The sequence below is a fragment of the Anas platyrhynchos genome, chromosome 10 (genome assembly GCF_047663525.1).
Source record: "Anas platyrhynchos isolate ZD024472 breed Pekin duck chromosome 10, IASCAAS_PekinDuck_T2T, whole genome shotgun sequence".
NCBI lineage: Eukaryota > Metazoa > Chordata > Aves > Anseriformes > Anatidae > Anas > Anas platyrhynchos.
In genome coordinates, this window is record NC_092596.1 from 10,138,977 (window position 1) to 10,158,599 (window position 19,623).

The 19,623-nt window shown below is 45.9% G+C and overlaps 2 protein-coding genes across 7 annotated transcripts in view; one reads left to right on the forward strand and one right to left on the reverse strand.

The window, feature by feature from the left end:
• The window catches only part of TBC1D8B (TBC1 domain family member 8B), a 38,731-nt gene extending 28,564 nt beyond the window's left edge, over window positions 1–10,167 (forward strand). For all 3 annotated transcript variants that reach the window (XR_011811605.1, XM_038184497.2, XM_038184495.2), the window contains 8 exons: window positions 878–976; window positions 2,109–2,177; window positions 2,364–2,604; window positions 3,685–3,750; window positions 4,054–4,137; window positions 5,202–5,258; window positions 5,553–5,650; window positions 6,004–10,167. Coding sequence is in view for 2 of the 3 variants with exons in the window: in XM_038184497.2 (XP_038040425.2) it covers window positions 878–976; window positions 2,109–2,177; window positions 2,364–2,604; window positions 3,685–3,750; window positions 4,054–4,137; window positions 5,202–5,258; window positions 5,553–5,650; window positions 6,004–6,414 (1,125 nt within the window). In the remaining variant the exon portion in view is untranslated. The remainder of the gene's footprint in view (window positions 1–877; window positions 977–2,108; window positions 2,178–2,363; window positions 2,605–3,684; window positions 3,751–4,053; window positions 4,138–5,201; window positions 5,259–5,552; window positions 5,651–6,003) is intronic.
• A 524-nt stretch (window positions 10,168–10,691) lies between these two features.
• Window positions 10,692–19,623, reverse strand: part of PASD1 (PAS domain containing repressor 1) — an 88,979-nt gene continuing 80,047 nt past the window's right edge. For all 4 annotated transcript variants that reach the window (XM_013100489.5, XM_027465338.3, XM_038184500.2 and 1 more), the window contains 9 exons: window positions 18,838–18,961; window positions 18,444–18,541; window positions 17,915–18,001; window positions 17,509–17,667; window positions 16,740–16,946; window positions 15,634–15,836; window positions 15,048–15,140; window positions 14,646–14,853; window positions 10,692–14,106 (listed from right to left, as the gene is read on the reverse strand). In XM_013100489.5, coding sequence (XP_012955943.4) covers window positions 13,936–14,106; window positions 14,646–14,853; window positions 15,048–15,140; window positions 15,634–15,836; window positions 16,740–16,946; window positions 17,509–17,667; window positions 17,915–18,001; window positions 18,444–18,541; window positions 18,838–18,961 — 1,350 coding nt within the window. In that variant the 3' untranslated portion in view covers window positions 10,692–13,935. The remainder of the gene's footprint in view (window positions 14,107–14,645; window positions 14,854–15,047; window positions 15,141–15,633; window positions 15,837–16,739; window positions 16,947–17,508; window positions 17,668–17,914; window positions 18,002–18,443; window positions 18,542–18,837; window positions 18,962–19,623) is intronic.

The window sequence follows — 19,623 nt, forward strand, 5'->3', positions numbered from 1 at the left end:
ATTTAAAGTGCACTGCAAAAATGGGAGTAAAACACTGTTAAAACTTCTGAAAGTTCTGCCTAGTTTGGTAGTTTATCACCGGTTTGTTCTCCAAGTCTGGTCTTAGAACCAGTTGTGCACATGGTTCCTGGTGACCGTGGTTACACTGTCTTCCTAGCTCCATGCATTGCTGAAGAGTGTCAAGAACCTTATAGAAGTAAAGATGCACCATACCCACTGCTTCAGTTCTATATATAAGGCTGAATTTTTCTCATAGGAGAAAATAAAATTGATTTGACATGATTTTGGTTAAGAGTATTGGCCAGTATTGATTATCTTACCTGTTTCTATTTAGATTTTAATTGTTTGATAATTTGTTCCAGGATTTCTCTGGGAATTTTCTTCTAGTTTTTGCTTACTTTCCTACCCTTTTTAAAGGTAAATGTATTTATTCTACTCAAATCCTTAGACACCTTCCCTGTCCTTTAGACATTGCAGAGTTAGCTAGGAATGATTCAGAAATTACTTCACTCTAGTGAACTTCAAGCCTGCCAACATGTTCATATTTTTCTTTTCTACCCTGCAGTGCTAGTCACCACGTGATAACAAAGTTGTATATAGAGCCAACACACAGTAAAATCCTTTCCTTTGCCTTCCCTTACTGTGAACTAATCCATAGTTTCTTCTTTCCTTGTCACGCTTTTAAACACCCACCCTTTTGAAAGTTACACTGTTCAGGGTGAATCATGGTGTGATAATAAATGATTCTTTGCTCAGAGCTCCTGCAGTCTTCTTTGTGTCCCTACCTGTATTGTATTTAGATGCAGAAAAGACATAAATACCTGCTTAGATTTATCTAACAATGGTTGATTTCATAGAACTATGCTTTTCTTCATAGAGATACGGCGATATTCGATATGAGGACGTTGAGAGTATGCGCTGCAGAAACAGGCTTTATGTGATCCAGACATTAGAAGCTACAACTAAGCAGAATGTGGTGAGTGACATAAAGAACTAAACCCTTCCCTCTGCTAAAATTCCTTCTCTCTTGGAAAATTTTGAAAAAAAGCTACTCTTTTTAAGGCCAAATAAATCATTGTTTAGGGTGAAATCCCTCTCGTCTGCAGGGTATCTGTGAAGTGAGGTTTGGGCTGTGATGTTTTCAGTCTGTCAGTCACAGCATGACCTTCTGCTCTCATTACAAGTACTGTCATCACAGATAGTTTCTAAAGGCTGCCATTTCTCTGACACTTGCATTGATTGGAGCAGGCTGACCTATATTTCTTTCTGCTGTTCTTGAATTGTTAATGCATTTTTCTGTGAGACCTAATGCTGTAGTAAAACAATCAATCACTTGCATTTTTGCTCTCCAAAGCAATCCCAAATGTCACTGAATGCACTGCCTTCAATAAGGGTTGCTTCTTGAGTGTGTGGTGCGGCAGCTCTTCAGCTACTAACATCATCCTTTCAGCTCAGACCCCTGAATGAAGGTAGAGGTTGCAGGGTGCTTCCTTTGTTTGCCTGTTTTTTGTTTTCTTCAGTGGCGTATTTGCAATAACTGGTGATAAGACTAGACTACTTAAACAAGCAGTGCTTTTTTTCTCTAGTAGAGGTGGCTTGCACCAACTGATACTAAATGCTGTTTGTTGAGCTAAGATGATAGCTGTTGTATTTCATTTTACAAAATGTACATCTTGTGGAGATGGATATAGATCTTGTTTGAAAATGCTGTTGTTGTTTTTTTTTCCTTTAAAAAAATGGGGATTCAGCTTCACTGGTAAGGGCTGAATGTCCATTGTAACCGAAGGTAAATGTTACTTCATTATAAATAATCTGGCATTCAAGTTTTATCCCATGAGTTTCATAGTGTAGGCTCAATATATGCAAATGATGTGAGTAGCTTCAAAGTCTCTTTTCAGAGAGAAGTTGTTTTTTCCAGTCATCTCCTTCCAATCATCTTCTGATTGTTTTTAAGAAATAACCCTATTCTTACTCCTAATTGGTTACATGCCAAAACCTGGAATATTCAAACTGTATTTTTTAAATGTAAGGTTAAATCTCGTGAATGTTTTATGGGCTTATTCCAAAAAGAAAAGACTCATTAATTATTTTTCTTTATTTTGTTTCAGCTACGTGTTGTGTCCCAGGATGTAAAATTCAGTCCTAGTGATCTTGACGAGCTTTATGACTTATTCAAGGTAGTGTGCCACCTTCCTCACTTCTCAAGCATGTATGTTAATGGTGAGCTGTATGATGGCCGTGAAACAGTTTTAACAAATTGAGGAGAAAGCTAGATTCAGTGTATTTTTTTACACGTACACAAATTAAATAGCTAACTCCCCACATCTTTTACCCAGATAAATGTTTTTACCTTTTCTTTGCAGAAAGAGCACTTTCTTTCCTGTTACTGGAACGTGAATAGTCCTGTTTTGCGACACCACGATGCCAGCCTACCTTATCTCGAGCAGTATCGAATTGATTGCCAGCAGTTCAGGGTTCTCTGTCATCTCTTAAGTCCCTGGTCACACTGTGCAAACAGAGACTCGCTTGCATTGTGGACGTTCAGACTGATGGATGAGAGCTCTGATGGCCTTATAAACTTCAAGCAATTTGCCTGTGTTCTTGGTAAGAGAACAGTACATATGTAACACGTTCACAAGGGAACTCCATCTTGGAAATAGTCCTCGGTGTTATCACCTTCCATACACGAGATAAGGAGCCTAAGGAGGCTAGCCTCTTAATGTAGGGTCAAATTGTCTTGCCTTTATCTTGGGGCATTAAATGCAAAGACGTGAAATGGCAAGTCAAATGCTCAAAGTATATTTATAAACTTCAGAGTGGGAGATGCGTTCTTTAGGTGAATGAAAAAGGCTTTAAATTGCAGAACTGTGCGCTCATTTTCTTGTCTGTATTTCACTGTGAAATAGTTGACACAAAGCTTTACAAATTGGGAACTTCTCTGAAATGTTAATCCCATGGAGAGCAATCTCCTGTTTGAGATGAAATTTAAATATAGCTTTGCCATCAAAATACCAGAAAATTAGTAAAGGGCACGACCTCATTGCACAACCTGTTTGGTTGATGATAAATGCTTCCTCGCACTGAAAGCCTACTCATACACAGATCATGTAAGATAAACAGTGCTTTATATCCCTGGGCAACTGAAAGTTTTCTGGAGTTAGTGCTTTATTCTTTTCATCTTGTTTTCAAAGTGCTATTGTTTACATGGTGGTTTTACCCTGCTGGGCAGCTAAAGTCTGCCACAACAGCTCTCTCACTCCCCCTCCTCAAAAGAGAAGAAAATATGATGGAAAGAAAAAGGCTCACAGGTTGAGGTGAGAGTAATTTAATTAAGGGGAAAAGAAAGAAGGGAAAAACAAGTAAAAGCTGTGAGGAAGCAAAGAAGGGAAAAATACAGTTATTCTTCACTTTGTATCAATGAGCGATGCTCAGATGTGTTCTGGGAAGCAGGGCCTCAATATGTAGGATAGTGTGCTAAAATGTTTTGGTGTTCTTGCCTCAGTGTAGGCAAACCTCAGGCTTAGCTGCAGCTGATACTTCCTTAAGCATCATCTCTAATCATACTTCATGTAAGACAGAATACATGTCCTGTTCTGACATCCTTGGGTTGTATTTGTTTAGGTTAGGGGGTATTTTAAAGCTGGGTCCAGTTGAATAACCTTGGTTGCCTCTTTCCTCCAATAGATACCATGTACAACGGAAGTTTCACAGACAAACTCAAGTTTCTTTTTAAGTTGCACATTCCTCCAGGTGAGTGAGAAATGGTAGCATTTGGGGAGGGCTGTTCCTGGCTTTTATCATCTTTGCATGATTTTAATTTAAGCTTCCCTTTCCTTCCTGTTCTCATTAGCCCTGGTTACAGTACAGTCCCATAGCTGTAATACAGATGTGTATTTTTTCCAGGGTGATATATTCTTTGGGGAGGACTTAATCTACTCAAACACACTTTCTGTTTTGTTCATAGGAACAATATGTACAAAGCTTTTGCTTTTTCTCCCTGCTTTGTTAATGCTTGGGAGCCCTAAAAACACTTCATTCACGTATTTATTTCAGCTTTTACTGAAGTAGAATCTCTAAGCCCTTCCAAAGGTGGTGATCTTTCAAAAGAAGAACTGATCCACTTCAGTCAACTCAGTGGTAAGTGTCAGAGTGTGTGACTTTGCCTGCAGAATTTGGGAAGGACTCCATTAATTTTCCTGTAGTGCATAATGGAGATCTTTCTTCTGAAAGCCTCCAAAAGCTGTTTTGAATTCTAGCAAATCATGTCCTTGTTAACAAGAATCCTCTTTGAAGATCTTCTGGAGACAGTTACATTGCCATACGAAGCAGTGCAGAATTTGAGGATAGCCATCTTTCTTCACAGCAGTTTTTTCTGTAGCAGCACATGGGTTGATTATCATAACCAGCTGTGTGGGGTGGTGCATCCAGGCATCAGTAACAGGCCATTTCATTGGCAGTCATATAAAGAACAGAGATGTTCCCTGCCCTGAATTGGTTATGTCTGATGATTGAACTCAAAGGCCCCAAATGGTTACATGGAAATAGAGGAGTATATTTGGTCAGCATTTCTCAGCATAGGAGGCAGCCTTTCTGTTGCAATAGTCATTAAAATGATGACCATTGCAGTTTTTGTATTCAAGGCATAAAGGCATATTTCCTGCCTCAAGAAATTTATTAACGTAATGTCCATGTCCTCAATTATTTTGAGGCACTTAAGGGTTTCATAATCTTTTGCTGTCATTTTAAATCCACTAGGGTGTGTATGTGTGTGTCTTTTTTTTAAATGTGGGGTTTAAATTTATGGAGTTAACAAAATACTACATTTGGAAAGCTGTTTGTTTTTACATCTTTGGAGGAGAGATCCTTTCTGGTTTTTAGAAACTATCAAAAAGTACTTTATCTGTAGTATGGTGGCACTGTCCTCACTGTTGTTCAAGACATGGAGCACAAAATATTATCCACTTGATGCAGCTGGTTTTAGCTTTTTCGTGATCTCCAATCTCATGGTGCCTTTTATTTTATTTTTTTAATTTTTATTTTTTAGAAATATGTGTATATATTACCGTTTGCTTTTTTGGCCTAATTTGTGTTGAAAACATGGGGGTCTTGCTCCTTAAGGAAAGATTTTTTGATAAAGGAAGTGAAGCACTGGTCCTCCTTTCTCGAAGCAGTAACTTTTCTTTTCTTCTCTGAAACTCTAGTTTCATCTACTGGGGATAATCTTGAAAGTAATGCTTTGAAGAGCAGCCCGGAAAAAGGTAGAGAATCCTGGAAATGCTTGGTAATAACTTGATAAAGTGGGAGTATAGCTGGGAAAGTGTGTGCTGAAAAAGTATGCTGATCTTAGCGTAATGCTAACATTATATCCACTTTTATAAGTGTATTCCTCGGGGAGGAGGGGCATGTAATGTAAACCCTGATCCTGTGTAGTTTTTGGTCCTACTACTCTGTTGAGAAAGAATGACATGGAGGATACAATTGTTTTGTTCTTCATCCCCCATGTAAACTCTTAGTTCTTGTTTGCTCACTCTTTTTTTCTTTTGGTCAAATAGGGAAGGGGAAAGTTGATATTCAGGCATATCTGAAGCAATGGCAAGATGAACTTCTTAAAAAAGAAGAAAACATCAAGGATCTGCCAAGAATGAATCAGGTAAAACAATCTGTGTCAGAGAATTACAGAAGTCTGGTTTTGATTGCTTTGTCTCTTTTTAAGTTCTGTTAGTATTTTTCTAAAGGATTCTTAGGATCCCTTAAATTTCAGGCTTTCACATTAACCATAGACTGTGTTTTTCTAAATTACTGTAACGTAAGCTTACCGTAAACTGCAAGAGAGGGGCTTCCAGACGCACAGTTTTATCAGGGCTGGTCCAGGCCCGTACTGTTAGTAGAGCAGTTGTTATCAGGTGCCTAACAGCAGCAAGTGCTGGATTGAGATCACGGTGTGGAGTGAGAAATGAGAGTTGTGTGCTGTTCTCTAAATAGTCTCCTCTGTTATCTGTGTAGTCTCAGTTCATCCAGTTCTCAAAAACCCTTTACAATCTATTCCACGGGGATCCTGAGGAGGAGCTGTTGTACCGGGCTATAGCAGTGGTTACCAGCCTCCTGCTGAAAATGGAAGAAGTTGGGAGAAGACTGCAAGGTCCCATGTCACCAGTCAAAAGTCCAGCTGCCGTTACAGAGGTTTCTGCTGAAAGCCTCCAAAAAGGGCCGGAGGAAGGCAGCTCGGAGCAGACTGAAGGCGGTAGGGCACAGAGTTTGAAAGGGAACCATGAATGGTCTTTTGCCTTTGAACAGATTCTGGCGTCCTTATTAAATGAGCCAGCCTTTGTGAGATTTTTTGAGAAACCTCACGAGATAAAAGCTAAAATAGAGAGTGCTAAAAATTTGCAACTTAAAGCAAGAACCAGAGTGTAATTTGCTTTATCTTTGACTCTGAACTAACCACATAAAGCACTTGCAAATGAAGGTTGTTTCTATGGAAATTGAGTACGATGTTTACATAGGGAAGGGGGTTTGAAGATTGAGCTTTAAATATCAGATTACTGGTATTCTTTGATGTAAATAAAAATAGTTTGAAGCACAATCACTTTCTTGCATTGTTCATAAGTTTCAGCCCGAGCAGGGGCTGAAGGATAAACTGTCTTTACCATGTTATTAAAATATGCAACATTGCTAGAAAACACTAGGCGTGACCTATGACAAACCTTTCTGAATGACAGCTGTTACAGTGCGTGCTCTGCAGGTTCATTTCTCTTACTGGGATAAACGTAATGACTTCCAGACATTTTCCACTTAAAATGAGTTATCAACAGCTAAGAGGTTGACTTCCAGGTTAGTTGCGTAATTTCCAAGTCTGCATGTGGACTGGGATCAAAAGCAGGGTGAAGACTGAGAACATAGGTTTGAACTGGTAGCTGTGGTGGGCACAAGAGCCTGAGGTTAGGAAATAAAAGTTGTCCTGCTTACTGTTCCCCTGCTTTGGTGTCACCGATGGTCCTGACTATTGCAGATTCCAGTCCCTCATTGTCAGTTTTCAGACAGCATTCTTGCAGCCCACGTATCAGCTTTTGCAGTGTGGCCTGTAAAACTAATTTCCTATTTTTCTAGCTCAGCCTGTATTTGTGATTTCTTTCCCATTCTCATATCAATCCTCCTTCAGGACAGATGCAAGGACATAAGGTGCTTGGTCATCCAGGATGCACACGGATGCAGAGGCTAGTAGTATAGGTTGTTGAAATCAAGGGAGAACAGTGGCTAAATCTGTCTGACCACATGGTGGTTGTCATTTATCTTCCAAGAGGAGCCATTGTTGACATCTTAGGAGCATGTTGATGAAACGTATGGTTTTATTTGTGTTTGGAGTGCCCAAGGACAGACCATCCTTAGCTGCTTCTTAAGCTGCTTCTTAGCTGAATGTGACCGTGGAACTGCTACAGACAGATTGCAGTTGCTCCTTTTTCTACCCTGAGTCCGCACCTCAAACTAGTGATTATTATTTCATTTTTATAGCTCTTTCGATTGTTGCTGTTGTAATTATTTTCTGTCTGCCAGGACTGATGGCAACAGCAAACCCTCTAGAATCCAAATTGGAATTCTTAATAAATAAATAAAGGTAGAGTAAACATCCTGGGCAGGTAAGCTCTGCCAGTGTTCATGCTCATGGGTGTTGACCTTGAACCTTAGGTAGCTTGTGCTAGAATGGGTTTAGAGAAGGAGGGGAAGAGCTTGTATTTTAACAACAACAACAAAGTAAGTTGGGAATCTGTTAAACTGGTTAAAAATGACTGCTTTTAAAGCTGTATGACAAACATTTTCTTCAGGGCACCATTATTTTATATTGTGTGTATTTTTTGCAAAGAAGCAGAACAGGGATGAAAACATTCACTGTTGGTTGTTTTTCTTGCAATACTAAAATGAATGAGGAATAACATGAAATTCTGACTTGTGTTACAAGCATTTGCTGAAATGCCATAATTGCAATCGGGTTTAATGTTTCCATGCCGCTTTTGAAGAATACAGTCTTGATCAGGAGCAATGAATGTATATTATTTCCTCTCCTCTTCTCTGCACTCTCAGGTATTAATATAAAGATTTACTGAATGAACAGTAACTCCAAAAAATCTAAGATACTTGCGAAAAACGAGGAAGCTTGTTTTAGAAGCCTTCATAAAGTAGTCATAGGTGATACAATATAAATCTAATTTGTATATTTATGCATAAAACATACAAACTAATTTATTCATATGCATGTTTCTGAGGCAAAGTAGGGCAACACTGTGTTTGTAAATGTGTTTGCTCACTGTTTTCCTAATGTTGTTTTAGAAATACAAGCAGATGATACTGATGTTCTAGTCCAGGACGTACTCAGATAAGCTTTGCTCTGTGAGTAATTCTTATGCAAGCAGCTGTGCTGAAGTTAACATAGCCCCATGAAAAGAGAGACAGCTACCCAGACAAAAAGCTTTTGTAGGTCCATGATGGATATTGCTAATTTCAAGAGGTAGTCAAAGCTATAGTTTGCTAAGCAACATAGCATAGTGACATGAAATTCTTAAAACTCAAAGACATTTTCAGTTGGAGAGCCAATTTATTTGTTAAAAAAGAAAAAAAAGAAAAAAAAAAAGAAAAACATGCAAGTTAAAATCAAAGTACAAAAGACTGTGCTGAAGAAACCTGCAAAATAAGAATGGCCTCGTGTTATTACACGGTTTGGTTATGCAAAACTGAGCACCCTTTTGAAATACCAGTTTCTATTGGTGTCAGTCCAAGAAACCATAGAGCCATTACCAGTGATGTAGTAATCCTTGTCAGCTATATCATATCTATGTATAAAAAGAGAGATTACCAGCATACAATTTTTAAAAAATATATTTAAAATATATTTGGTGTTGCAAAGATAAATGCTGTTTCACGTTGTATTGCATTAGGACTCAGTGGGTGAGCACATTTCTGTTGCAAGAGGTCAGCTGCGGCACGTAGCTGGGAGTTAAGCAGAAGCACTAGCAGGGAGCCTGCTGGTTGCAGGGTGGCTGGCCCAGCACTACTCAGCTACTTCCCAATGGGGGGACTTTCCATTCAAATTGCAACTTGGAAGTTTTTAGAAGTGTTTTTAAGCAGCTTACTCATCAATAGGAAGCAGTGTGGTTAAATGAGTACAGATACATCACATCTCAGTTTTATTTTTTTTTCCTGTAACAGTTTTCATTAAGTGATTTATTTTTTTTTTTGGTTCTGTCATAGGAAATAAATGAATGTACAACATTCAGTACAAATTAGATGATTGTAGCTCGGATATAGATTGCTAACACTAGTGATGCTGTTTATACAGTTCTTAAATTGCACTACCTTCTGCAGTGTCACCAGCAGGACCTGGCAGCTCTGCCATGGTTACTTGTCCTGAAACATTCTCAGTGGCTGTTGGCGTGCACTGCACAGCCCTTTTTTGTGGCTGGGCCATTATTATTGTTGATAATGCACATAAAATGCCTTTTGTCAGACGCAATCACCTGCCCATGGGGACGGCCAGCAGAGCTGTAGCATTCCCTCAGCCTTTCAATGCGGCGCGTGCTGCTCCGTGACTGCTCAACCCCTTTGTGTATAACAGGTGCGGCGCTGTCTCTGCACAGTCACCCCAAAGGGCTTGAACACACGAGGTGAGGGAATAGCTCCACTGATGGTAATAAAAATGCGAGCCCTTTCCACCATGAAAGGGGAGAGCCCTTTATAACTCAAACAGGGGCATTTCATGAGACTTGGTCACTGCTATGTGATTCAGAACGAGCACTCTCTGTTTCAGTCCATTCCTAAGACAAGCCACTTGTTCCTCACTCTAATGGCTATATAGTAATATATTTTTTAGAAGAGTTTGCTAATATAACAACTAAGAAATAGCTGTGTGTTGATTCTATTAGAGATTTCTCATCCAGTTGTACTATACAGGGTTCTTGATTGTGATTGCAGTTATTACCTGAACTAAAAAATGAAATACTCTAATTTGTCTCTGGAAACATAAGGCTATTTTGTCTTTTTGCTATAGCTTTGTCACTTTACCAAGAAGGCAACACGTTGGTGTTGGCAGGTTGGCTTTTTATACATTGTATTGTATGCAGAATACTGTAAGACAAATGGGGTGTTAAATAAAAAATGTTTCACTTAAGAACAAAAAAAGTTTGAGGCACTATTCTTTCTCACGATGGACTGTGTCAGAATTTTGTTCAAAAACATCAGTCACGTTGAAACCATTTTTAGCCATTCCTTTCTGAAGCAAGGATTGAACCACACAAGGACCACACTAGGACTCCAACCCCTCCAAAAATGAATAAAAGAGGAGATCCAGGTTTTGAAGGCAGTTTTGAAGGGTGGGTCTAGTTTAGCAGTGCATGAAACCTCTCCTTTTTCAGTGCTGAGATGGCTGGTGAGTAAAGCCAGGAAGAGAAGAGCAGCATTACTTTTGCATCCCCATTAAAACATTTATTGTGTGCAGATATATGACACTGATACCTTGTTCTTTCAAATTCATGCATTGTCCTTATTGCTTCTGGCACTGGTCATGAAAATGGCAGTCTCTTGAGCCCCTCTGTTCAGCTGTTTCTACGTGTGTATGTGCGTGCCATGGCTGCAGCTCTTGCACCTCCTAGAGAGCAAGGAGCAATCTGATCATCTGCCTGACCCACACCACTCGGGGAATAACAACAGCACAAGTTGTGTAAGAGGTCTTGCAAGTATGTTTTTATTTCTTCTTTTTCTTTTTTTTTTTTTTTTTGAAAATACTATGTACAATCTCTTTAAAGCTTGTCAAAATGCACAGACTGCCATCCAATGGAGCTGTGCAGGGACATAGATTCAAGACGAGAATAAAATCTTTACTGTTCATCTTCATAAGACACTTCCTTTTTCCCATTACAAAATACTTTTAAGAATAGTAACATTTATAAACGTATCTATATTTGACATCATATAAAATAAACCAAGATTTATAGTCAGTTCTAAGATTTTTCATATTTTTTCTTCCTCTTTTTTTTTTTTACATGGCCTATGTTACACTATGTACAGTAACTTCTCACTGTGTTTGTCAAACCAGCCTGATGGTACCCACCAGGCTTTAGCTTATATGTACAAATATGCTAAAAGTGCAAGACTTTATTAATTAAAGCTGCCTGTGTTTTCAGAGGTCTGGAATTGTGTGGCCTATATATAGAGATATACACGTATATGCACATTAAAAACATATCTGTGTATCTGTATATGTGGAGAGAGATAGTATAGAGGTGCTTGTGTGCTAGAAAGCCTCAGGACGCTAGTGAGCACTGACCCTAGAGCCCAGCCCCTGGCACAGGCAGCACTGGTCATGTTCCCACCCACCGGTGTGCCCACCTCATGCCTGGCGTCTCTTGTAAATACCCGGGGGTGAACCAAACCCACCAGCAACCCTCCATTCCAAACAGGTCCCAAAAACACAGCTCGTAGCTAACACCGAGGTAAACGAATACAACTCAACCTGAATAAAGAGATGTATTTTGTCTTCTGAGCGTGAGTGGTGATGCAAGGCAAAAAGCCTGGGGCCCTGAGCCAGCCTTGCCCCTGCCCTGCCTGGAGGCAGCCTGAGCGGGGACAGAGCCAGCCCCCACCACGGGGCTGGGGGACTTTGCCCTCAGGAGCCCAGTTCTGCCCAGTTCACCCGTGCTGTGCTGGGTGCCCGCACCTGGTACCACGAGCAGCTGCGCTAGCGGCTGTGTGGGCACTGGAACTAAAGCACGTGCAGAGGAGAGGTTCTGATAAAGTGCGTGTTTTACATCTCTTGTTCTTAGCAAGGCCAATTGAACATGTAAACATCCTTGCAAATCCACCCTCCCTGCCCAGAGGCTGCCATCAGAAGGGCTGTGCGGGGGCACAGCCCCGTCCGGCACACCCGCTGCCCTGCAACCCCCTCCAACCGCTCCTGGGACTTGCTTTGAAAGCCAGCAAACTCCTGCCTCCTCCCTAGCAAGCCCTGCCAACCACCCCCTGTCCCTCCCAGACCCCAACCCCGACCCCAAGCACCACCACCACCACGAAGGGTTCACTGCCACCCACCTGGGCTGATGCGCAGGGCTGGCACGCTGCAGCCCAGCCGCCGTGTTGCAGTTTAGGGGGCACGGCAGGAACTGCACAGCCTCTGCCTCCCAGCAGCGGCACTGGGCCATCAGAGGTGTCCAGCAGCGTGTCCTTAGCACGTGTGCCAGCCTCTGTGCGTGTGTTTTCATCCTCATGTTGCTGGAAGCCGTGGCTGCGCCTCCCCTCCGCCTGCTCTGTGACACCCAATTCTTCACCGCCGGCATCCCCAGGGTGCACAACCACTGCCCCCAGCACCAAGCAACCAAGGCCCCGTGGCAGGCCAGGCTCTCCCAGCTTTTGGTCGCATGCGAGCTGTAGCTGCAGGTGTCCCTGCAGCGCCCGCTGTCTCCAGCTACAGCTGTACCCTGCCCGTACGCCACCGTGCCCGCTCCCCCGTTTCCTGAAGCCAGGGCTACTTGTGCCAGAGGCTGTGGGGTCAGCACTGCTGTGCAGCTGCTGGGGTGGTGCAGAGAGCCAGGGAAACAACAAATACAAATACAAAATAATAATAAAAAGCCCAACCAACCCCCCCCTCCTCAGAGCGTTGATTGGATGTGACAGCGGTCCCCAAACAGTGCTCTGGCTGCAAGCTGGTGCATCCCTGCTGGCTGACCCTGCTCCTAGCTACCCACCATCCTGCACAGCTTAAATAATGGCCTAAACCATCTCCTGCTCTGGGCTGGAACAGCGCCCACGGTTAGTACTCAGCTACTAATGCCTCAAAAAAATGTACATTTTCATTTTTCCTTTGGAAAGACACAAACAGTAGGGACACTTAACTATACACCCACTGAGGAATAAACTGGTTTTCAATTCATAAATATAAACATATAGTTAAAAAGTGACAATTTACAAAAATACAATTTATTGCTGACCCGACAGGCTTGTAACAGTGCCTGTGTCATTGTGAGTACACGTTTCAGGGTTGTCAAATTGAAATATGACCTAGCAAAACCACAAAGTTTGCTGTCACATGATGGTCTACGTGTTGTTTGCTTGTTTTCATGTAAAGAAACATACACAACAACACCCACTTGGAACAAAACAAAACGACAGAAAAGAAAGAGTAAGGAGTCTTTGTCCGTAACCTGAAAAATATTTGGCTACAGGGAGTAAAAACCATATAAATTTATCTGCACTTGTTAACCGAAGTAAAACATGACGAATATCTTACTAGTTGTGATGTGAGCTGGTATAACAACAGTAAGAAATTCAGGCAAAAGTGGTGTTATGTAAATTAGCAGCATTATCCAATCTCCTGGAAAACAAAAACGGCAGGGTTGAGGTATAGAAAAAAGGAAAAAACTCCACGACGGACCTACTAGAGTGCGACGAGAGCTATGTACACGGCAATCCCTCCTGTGACTGCTGCGGCCTGCGTGTGCTGCGTGCGCTGGGCTCGCCCTCACAGTGCCTTCCAGCACCAAAGCCCTGAAGGGACAAGGCTTTGCTTGGTGACCTGCAGCAGCACCCTGCCTCCTGCCCGTGGCTCCCAAACGAAGCCCATCCTGCTCACCGACAAGTTTACAGCTGCTTTTGGAGCCGAGCTCCAGTAGGCAGGAGCCCCACCGTGTGTATTCTGCTCCTTGCTCTTGAAGGTGCCCTCCTTCCAGGACACTTGTGGCCTCTCACAGCCCCAGGGCTCTCTTCGGTGGTGGTTGTACCACCAGGAGATCCCCCCCATGGAAATCCCAATCCTCCAGAGCCATCCGCCCCTGGTGGGGCCATCCCGGCCCCCGTGGGGCCCCGACCTCACCCGTCTGTGCTCCGACAGCTCCGTCCCCGCTCCGCCTGCGCTCGGGTCGCCGAGCTAAGGTTGTCCCTGCCTCTGGGAGCCTGCGGTCAGGGCAGCTGCATTTCGGGCAGGTCCTGCAGGTTGCAGGCCTGGCCCTGTGCGTGGCGGCTCTGCGGCTGTGGGTGCAGGAAGTAGCTCAGGGGGTTCTGCTGCGCGACGTGGGCTGGCTGGAAAACACGCGGGCTCGGGCCCCCCGGCACCGCCTCAGGACTTTGCATCTGTGGGGAGACACGAAGGCAAATCAGCCCTGCTCCGTGCCCAGCCACGCCGTGCCTTGCTGCTGAGCCTCCTGGACAGAAGTACCAGAAGCTGACCCAAAATGCAGCCCTGCAGCACGACTTCCAGCTCTAGCTCTTCCTCCTGCTCTGTGTGCTATCGCCTTTGCCAGGAGGACCATGGCTTACCTCTGCCAACCCAGCAAGCCTCGGAGAGTGTATTGCTCATTAATAATTAGTTTCAACAGCCCCTCTCCTTGGCAGCATCATTAACTTGGCATGCACTGATGGAAAACATGCATTGAAAAACCCAAATCACCTTCTACAGAGATTTGTGTTGGGAAACAAAACACAACTGCAGGAATTGACTGCATCTGATTAAGAAAAACCAAACTTGCTATGCTGAGACATAATAGCAGGAGGCATGCTGCCATGCCAGGCCAGGTCTGATAAGTCTTAAGCCCCATTTCTTCTAAAAAAAAAACCCTCAGCCCCCAACCCTAGCCCCGTGTACACCTACAAAGCTGCTCCAGCTCCCTCACCTGAAGGTAGAGCCGGTGCTGCTGAACCTGCTGCTGCGGCCACTGGTGGAGGTGAACTGGGGCACTGGTCTGGTGGGAGGTGAAGCTGGCGTGGGGGATCACCACGGACGGGGAGAAGACAGGCGAGGGGGCGGGGGGCCGGACCGTGCTGCAGGTGATGGGCTGCATCTGCACGGCGGGAGGCAAGGTCTGCTGCTCCGCCACGAATCTGCCATGAGGAGGAAAACACTGCATGAGACGCCAACCCCAGAGCCACCACCCTGGGCAGCCCGGGTGCTGCAGGAATCAGGGCTTGTCACGCTGTGCAAAACCTGCCACGAGCGTCTCCCTCCCCTCCAAGCATGGGTTGTGTCTGCGTGACCTTATGCAAGTGCCCTGCTACGACACTAAGCAAGGACTCACTTTCCCTGCTGCCTGCTGGTGCCGCTCAGCGTGGCCTGAGCGCTGCCGTTGGCGGCGGGCATCATGGCTTGGATGGACTGGTCCAGCAGCATTCTGCGGTGGAGGAAAAGAGAGGATGGTCAGGGCAGGGATGGACCAAACTGCTGACTGCCAGGCTCTAAAAACAAGCCCTTTAAGACCTCCCCAAAAGCATGCAAAGCACCGATTCTCCCTGAAAAAAGCCAATGAAATAGGATGCTTATCATTGCTTTGTGACCCATGGAGGTGAGCTAAAACCTGCCAAATTACGTGAGAAATACATTTTCACATGAGAAATACGTGCAAATGTATTACAGATGTTTATAGATGGTCAGACTTGTAGGCAGCCTGGTTTCTCTCGTTCCTTTACACAGTGTTTTGCAGTGGCTGGATCCCCTAGACAATGTCTGCAGATACCTCCCTGAAAGGCGGTCGTATAATCTGGGGCAGTTTCCAGCTTTGTATATAGGAGTCATGTTTTTGCCACAACACATCTTGGCTGGAAAAGAGACCCTGGAGCTTTGGATAGAGCAAGACACAGGTCTGTGAGGACAGGGCCAGCTCGTACCTGAGGCTCCTGTCCTGGCTGTAGTTGGACTGCGGCTGCCTTTCACTCAGGTCGGTCGGCATCTGTGCAGCCACTGTAATGGGATGTGCTTGTGAAAACACCATGGGGTTGTTGTAGAGGGGCATTGAAATGCTCGTCTGCCCTGGCAGACACGTTTGCTGGGCTTGGTTTCCTCTCATAAGGTGCTGCTGCTGCTGCGGTACCTGAAAAGCAGATGCAAACACACAGGTAAGATTTTAAAGCTCCCTGTTAGACAGCTAAAGCTACCGCTTCAAGGATGCAGTTGGGAAAAAGACGATGAATTGTGGATGTTCTCCCTGAACAGAGCGATAGGCACTGTATGTCTGTGAGGACAAACACCCTGTGTGCATTTATTGTGGTGGCAGAGCAGGGGCTGGCAGGCTCTCCTGCTGCATCAGAGCACGTGGGCACAGCTCGACGGAGAACAGAGCAGCTTATGAAGGGAGGGAGAGTGTAAAGCCCCTAAGGAATGCTTCTCCTGCTTCCTCCATACCTGCATGAGTATTTTTTGGGGCAGTTCAAGTCTTTCCCAAGAAGATGGGGGCCTACAGGAAAGCTGGGGAGGGATCCTTTATCAGGGATTGTAATGACAGCACAACAAGGTCCCTTCTGACTCAAACCATTCTATAATTCTGATCTATGCAGTGAATTTAGGTCTAATGATGCCAAACTTGTTTTTCAAAGCTGCCTTCCAAGAAATCTGGGCCAGGAAAAAAAGCAACAAACCCTCTTTCACAATTATGCCTAGCTCCCTGAACTATGAAGTCACAACTCTTGCTGACTGCAGAGGAGCACTGGGTGGTGATTGCAAGCACCATGAATCAGAAGCCAGACTTCCCACTTGGTTCTGGGATGGCTCCAGCACTCCCTGGGCTCTGACATTTTTAGGCTACCGAGCTTTGATTTTTACAGCTGAACGGCACAATTTGCAACGGTCTTGACACCGATTTCATAGTACAGGCTATGGAGTAAAACAAGCACGGTGGAGATGAGCAGGACAGCGGCAGGTACCCCCACGTAACGCTTAGAGCCAGCAGGCACGTGTATAAAAAGCCAGGCAGGGGTCAGGGAAGGCAGCCAGCCACCTGTGAGGATGTGCCACAGGGCTCCCTGAGGAACTGACGCGGTGAGGACACGTGGGGGCCCCCGTAGTGCTTGGTCCCCATCGGGCCTGGCTGGGGGGACTTCTTGGCGCTGGGCTGCCGGGGCGTCCCGGGAGGCGGTGGGGGTCTCCTGGGGCTCTGGTGCTGCACGTTGTTGAAGACCAAGGGAATAGGCTGCTGCATCAGCATCTTTAAGAAGAAGAGGTGCATGGGTTGTCATGGGAAGAATGGTGAGACAGCTCTTATATGGCTACTGCCACTAGATGGTGCTTTAGTTTTGCTGCTAAAATTGGGGTTTCACAGCGCTGTGGCAGCTGGGTGTACAACACCACAGCTCTAAATTCAGTGGCAAAGTGAACCATGGATAACAGAGTCATGTTAGCTTGTGCACAAATATTCAGAGCCACGACTGCTCTGTTCTCATTACGCCTGTTACATGCCACAAGGGTGGCACTAGGGGACACAGAAGCATTAACCAGCCACTGAACCACCAAGCTCACCATGAAGAGGGGCCGTCTGAACAGCTTGACCACTTCCTTGCGACTGTTTTTCTAAACCATGCAAATACTTAAGCAAACAGTGATGCCAGCTACCTCTCAGGAGACACCTCTCCAGCCCTCTGAGAGTACACGACCAATTTATCCAGAGCTCATTTCTAAGTGCTTTTGCCATAGCCAACGTTGTCACTGATCTGCACAGCACAGCACCCTGTTTGTGGGCTGGGAACGGCGCGGGCAGCAGCAGCAGGTACCTGCAGGTTGGAGTCCTGCACCAGCTGGAGCTGCTCCTTGATGACGTGGAGCTCCTCTTGCTGTGTCTTGATGTCTGCCTGCAGTATGCGAGTCCTCTCCTCCAGCTGCTCTTTCAGCTGGTGCATCATCCCCAGCTGGGCCGGGAAGTGGTACACTGGCTGTGGGGAGTGGAGAACAAGTCACAGGGAGGCCCGGTCCTGCTATGAACACTCATAATGATGCTGGTTCCAGAAACGCAAATTTATTGGTATAAGGTGGGCAGATCACTAAAATAACTGACTAGTGGTGTCCTAGCTCGTGCTGGGAGCAGGGACCCAGCCCGACAAGCCCCAGCACAAACCCTTCGCCCCCCACCCAGCACGGGGGCAGGACACCAGAGCATACCCAGCAGAAGCAAACACTTACCATCACGGCGTGCTGAGAGGGGACTGCCGGCTGAGCCACGGGATGCTGAGGGAGGTGTTCGCCGGGGGCTGGAGGAGTTACGATGGCCTAGAAATGAAAACTCAGCCTTATTGCAGGCCCACAGCACCTCTAGCGCAGAGCTGGCGTGGCAGCGCCTCATGCTGGCCACCCAACTCTGCTGAGGAACAAGCGCAAGAAGTTTGAAAGCCAGGAAGCTTCACACGGATGGCTGAGAATGTGAGGATGTGAGGATGTGAGCTCCTGCATGCCCCCTGCAAAGTGCAAACCCTCAGTGTTTGGACAAAAGCCATTTCACGTGTACAAACCCCAAGAGAAGTGGGTTTGTGCAGGGAGGTGTTTGGCATCGAGGAGCAATGAACCCCAAGACAGGAGGTGGCCGTGTTGCCTCCAGCAGCTCTGCTGGGCCCCAGGACACTCCAGCCCTGGCCCCACACATTCAGAGGTGGCGATCAGACCCCTCTGAGGGCGAGGCCAAGGTCTGCCAGCTCTTTTCTTTAGCAGCACTGACCTGGGCACCTCCAGCCAACGCCAGCCGCAGGGCTGCCTTCTCTGGGACCGCCGTCCGGGTGGGAGTGCTGGTGTCGGTGTGCCGCATGGACGAGGTGGCTGGAAAAGAGACATTTCGTTGTGACACGGTGGTGGGGTGGCGGACCCGTGCTGTCCCCGCTGAGCCTGAGCTCCCTGTATGGACCAGCAGCTGTGGGGCTGCGTCCCCAAACCGCCCACCCCTGGTCTCATGTGGGTGACAGAGGACACGGCGTGTGGCACCGCAACGCCTCAGTCCCTGATGCTGAGCACCCCCCAAACCAACTCGGTCCCTGCTAGTGGATGTTTCCCACCCAATCCACAGATTTTGGGGGCTGCTCTGCCCCTCACCCCCCCATATCGCGCCAGGCACCTACAGGCGGAGTCGGAGAGCGCGGTGTGCGAGGAGCGGCGGGAGCTGTGGGATGACAGTGACACTCCTTCCCGGCTGGCCTCCTGGCTGCTGCCGCACTGCCCCACGTCCAGGTAGCTGCTGTGGCTCTGTGGGGAGCCAAGCATGGGTCGTCAGAGGGAAAATAACGGGCCTGGTGCTGGAGGGCCAGCAGGGCCGCACGCATCCACCCCGGGGAGGCGGCCAGGCTGCCCACAGGCCTTCACCCTCCCTGCCCAGAGGGAAACAGCCTAACCCAGTGAATATGAGCACCATTGGAGGCATCACACCACTAGGACAGATATTGGCAGATGGTTTATATAATGGGGCTGTTTCACCTGCAGGCTGTGGGAGACCGTGTCACCTCCCCACGCCTCCCTGGGAGCTCCCCTCCAGAAGAGCAAGGAATGGGAGCAGTCGCTCTGCCTCCCCTCTTGCTGCCTTGCACCAGCAGACGAAGCTTAACGTTTGCAGAAAAATATCTCAGTCATTGTGTGAAGGAGACGGACACACAAACATGCTGTGGGGAGAGAGCAGTCGCTGGCAAGGTGGCCCCTGCTCCAGTGCGAAAGGTCCTGGGACAGCTTTCACTACGCATCCCATAAATGATTACTCTAAAATAATGGCATGATTTTCTATAAAATAATGGAACGATAATTGTACTTGGAGCTGCTTTGATTATTGGTCTTGTAAACTATTGAGAGGAAGAACTTAAAAATGAATTGAAATGACCTTGTTAATTGGCCAGGCGTGTTGGGATGCCAGGCTGAAT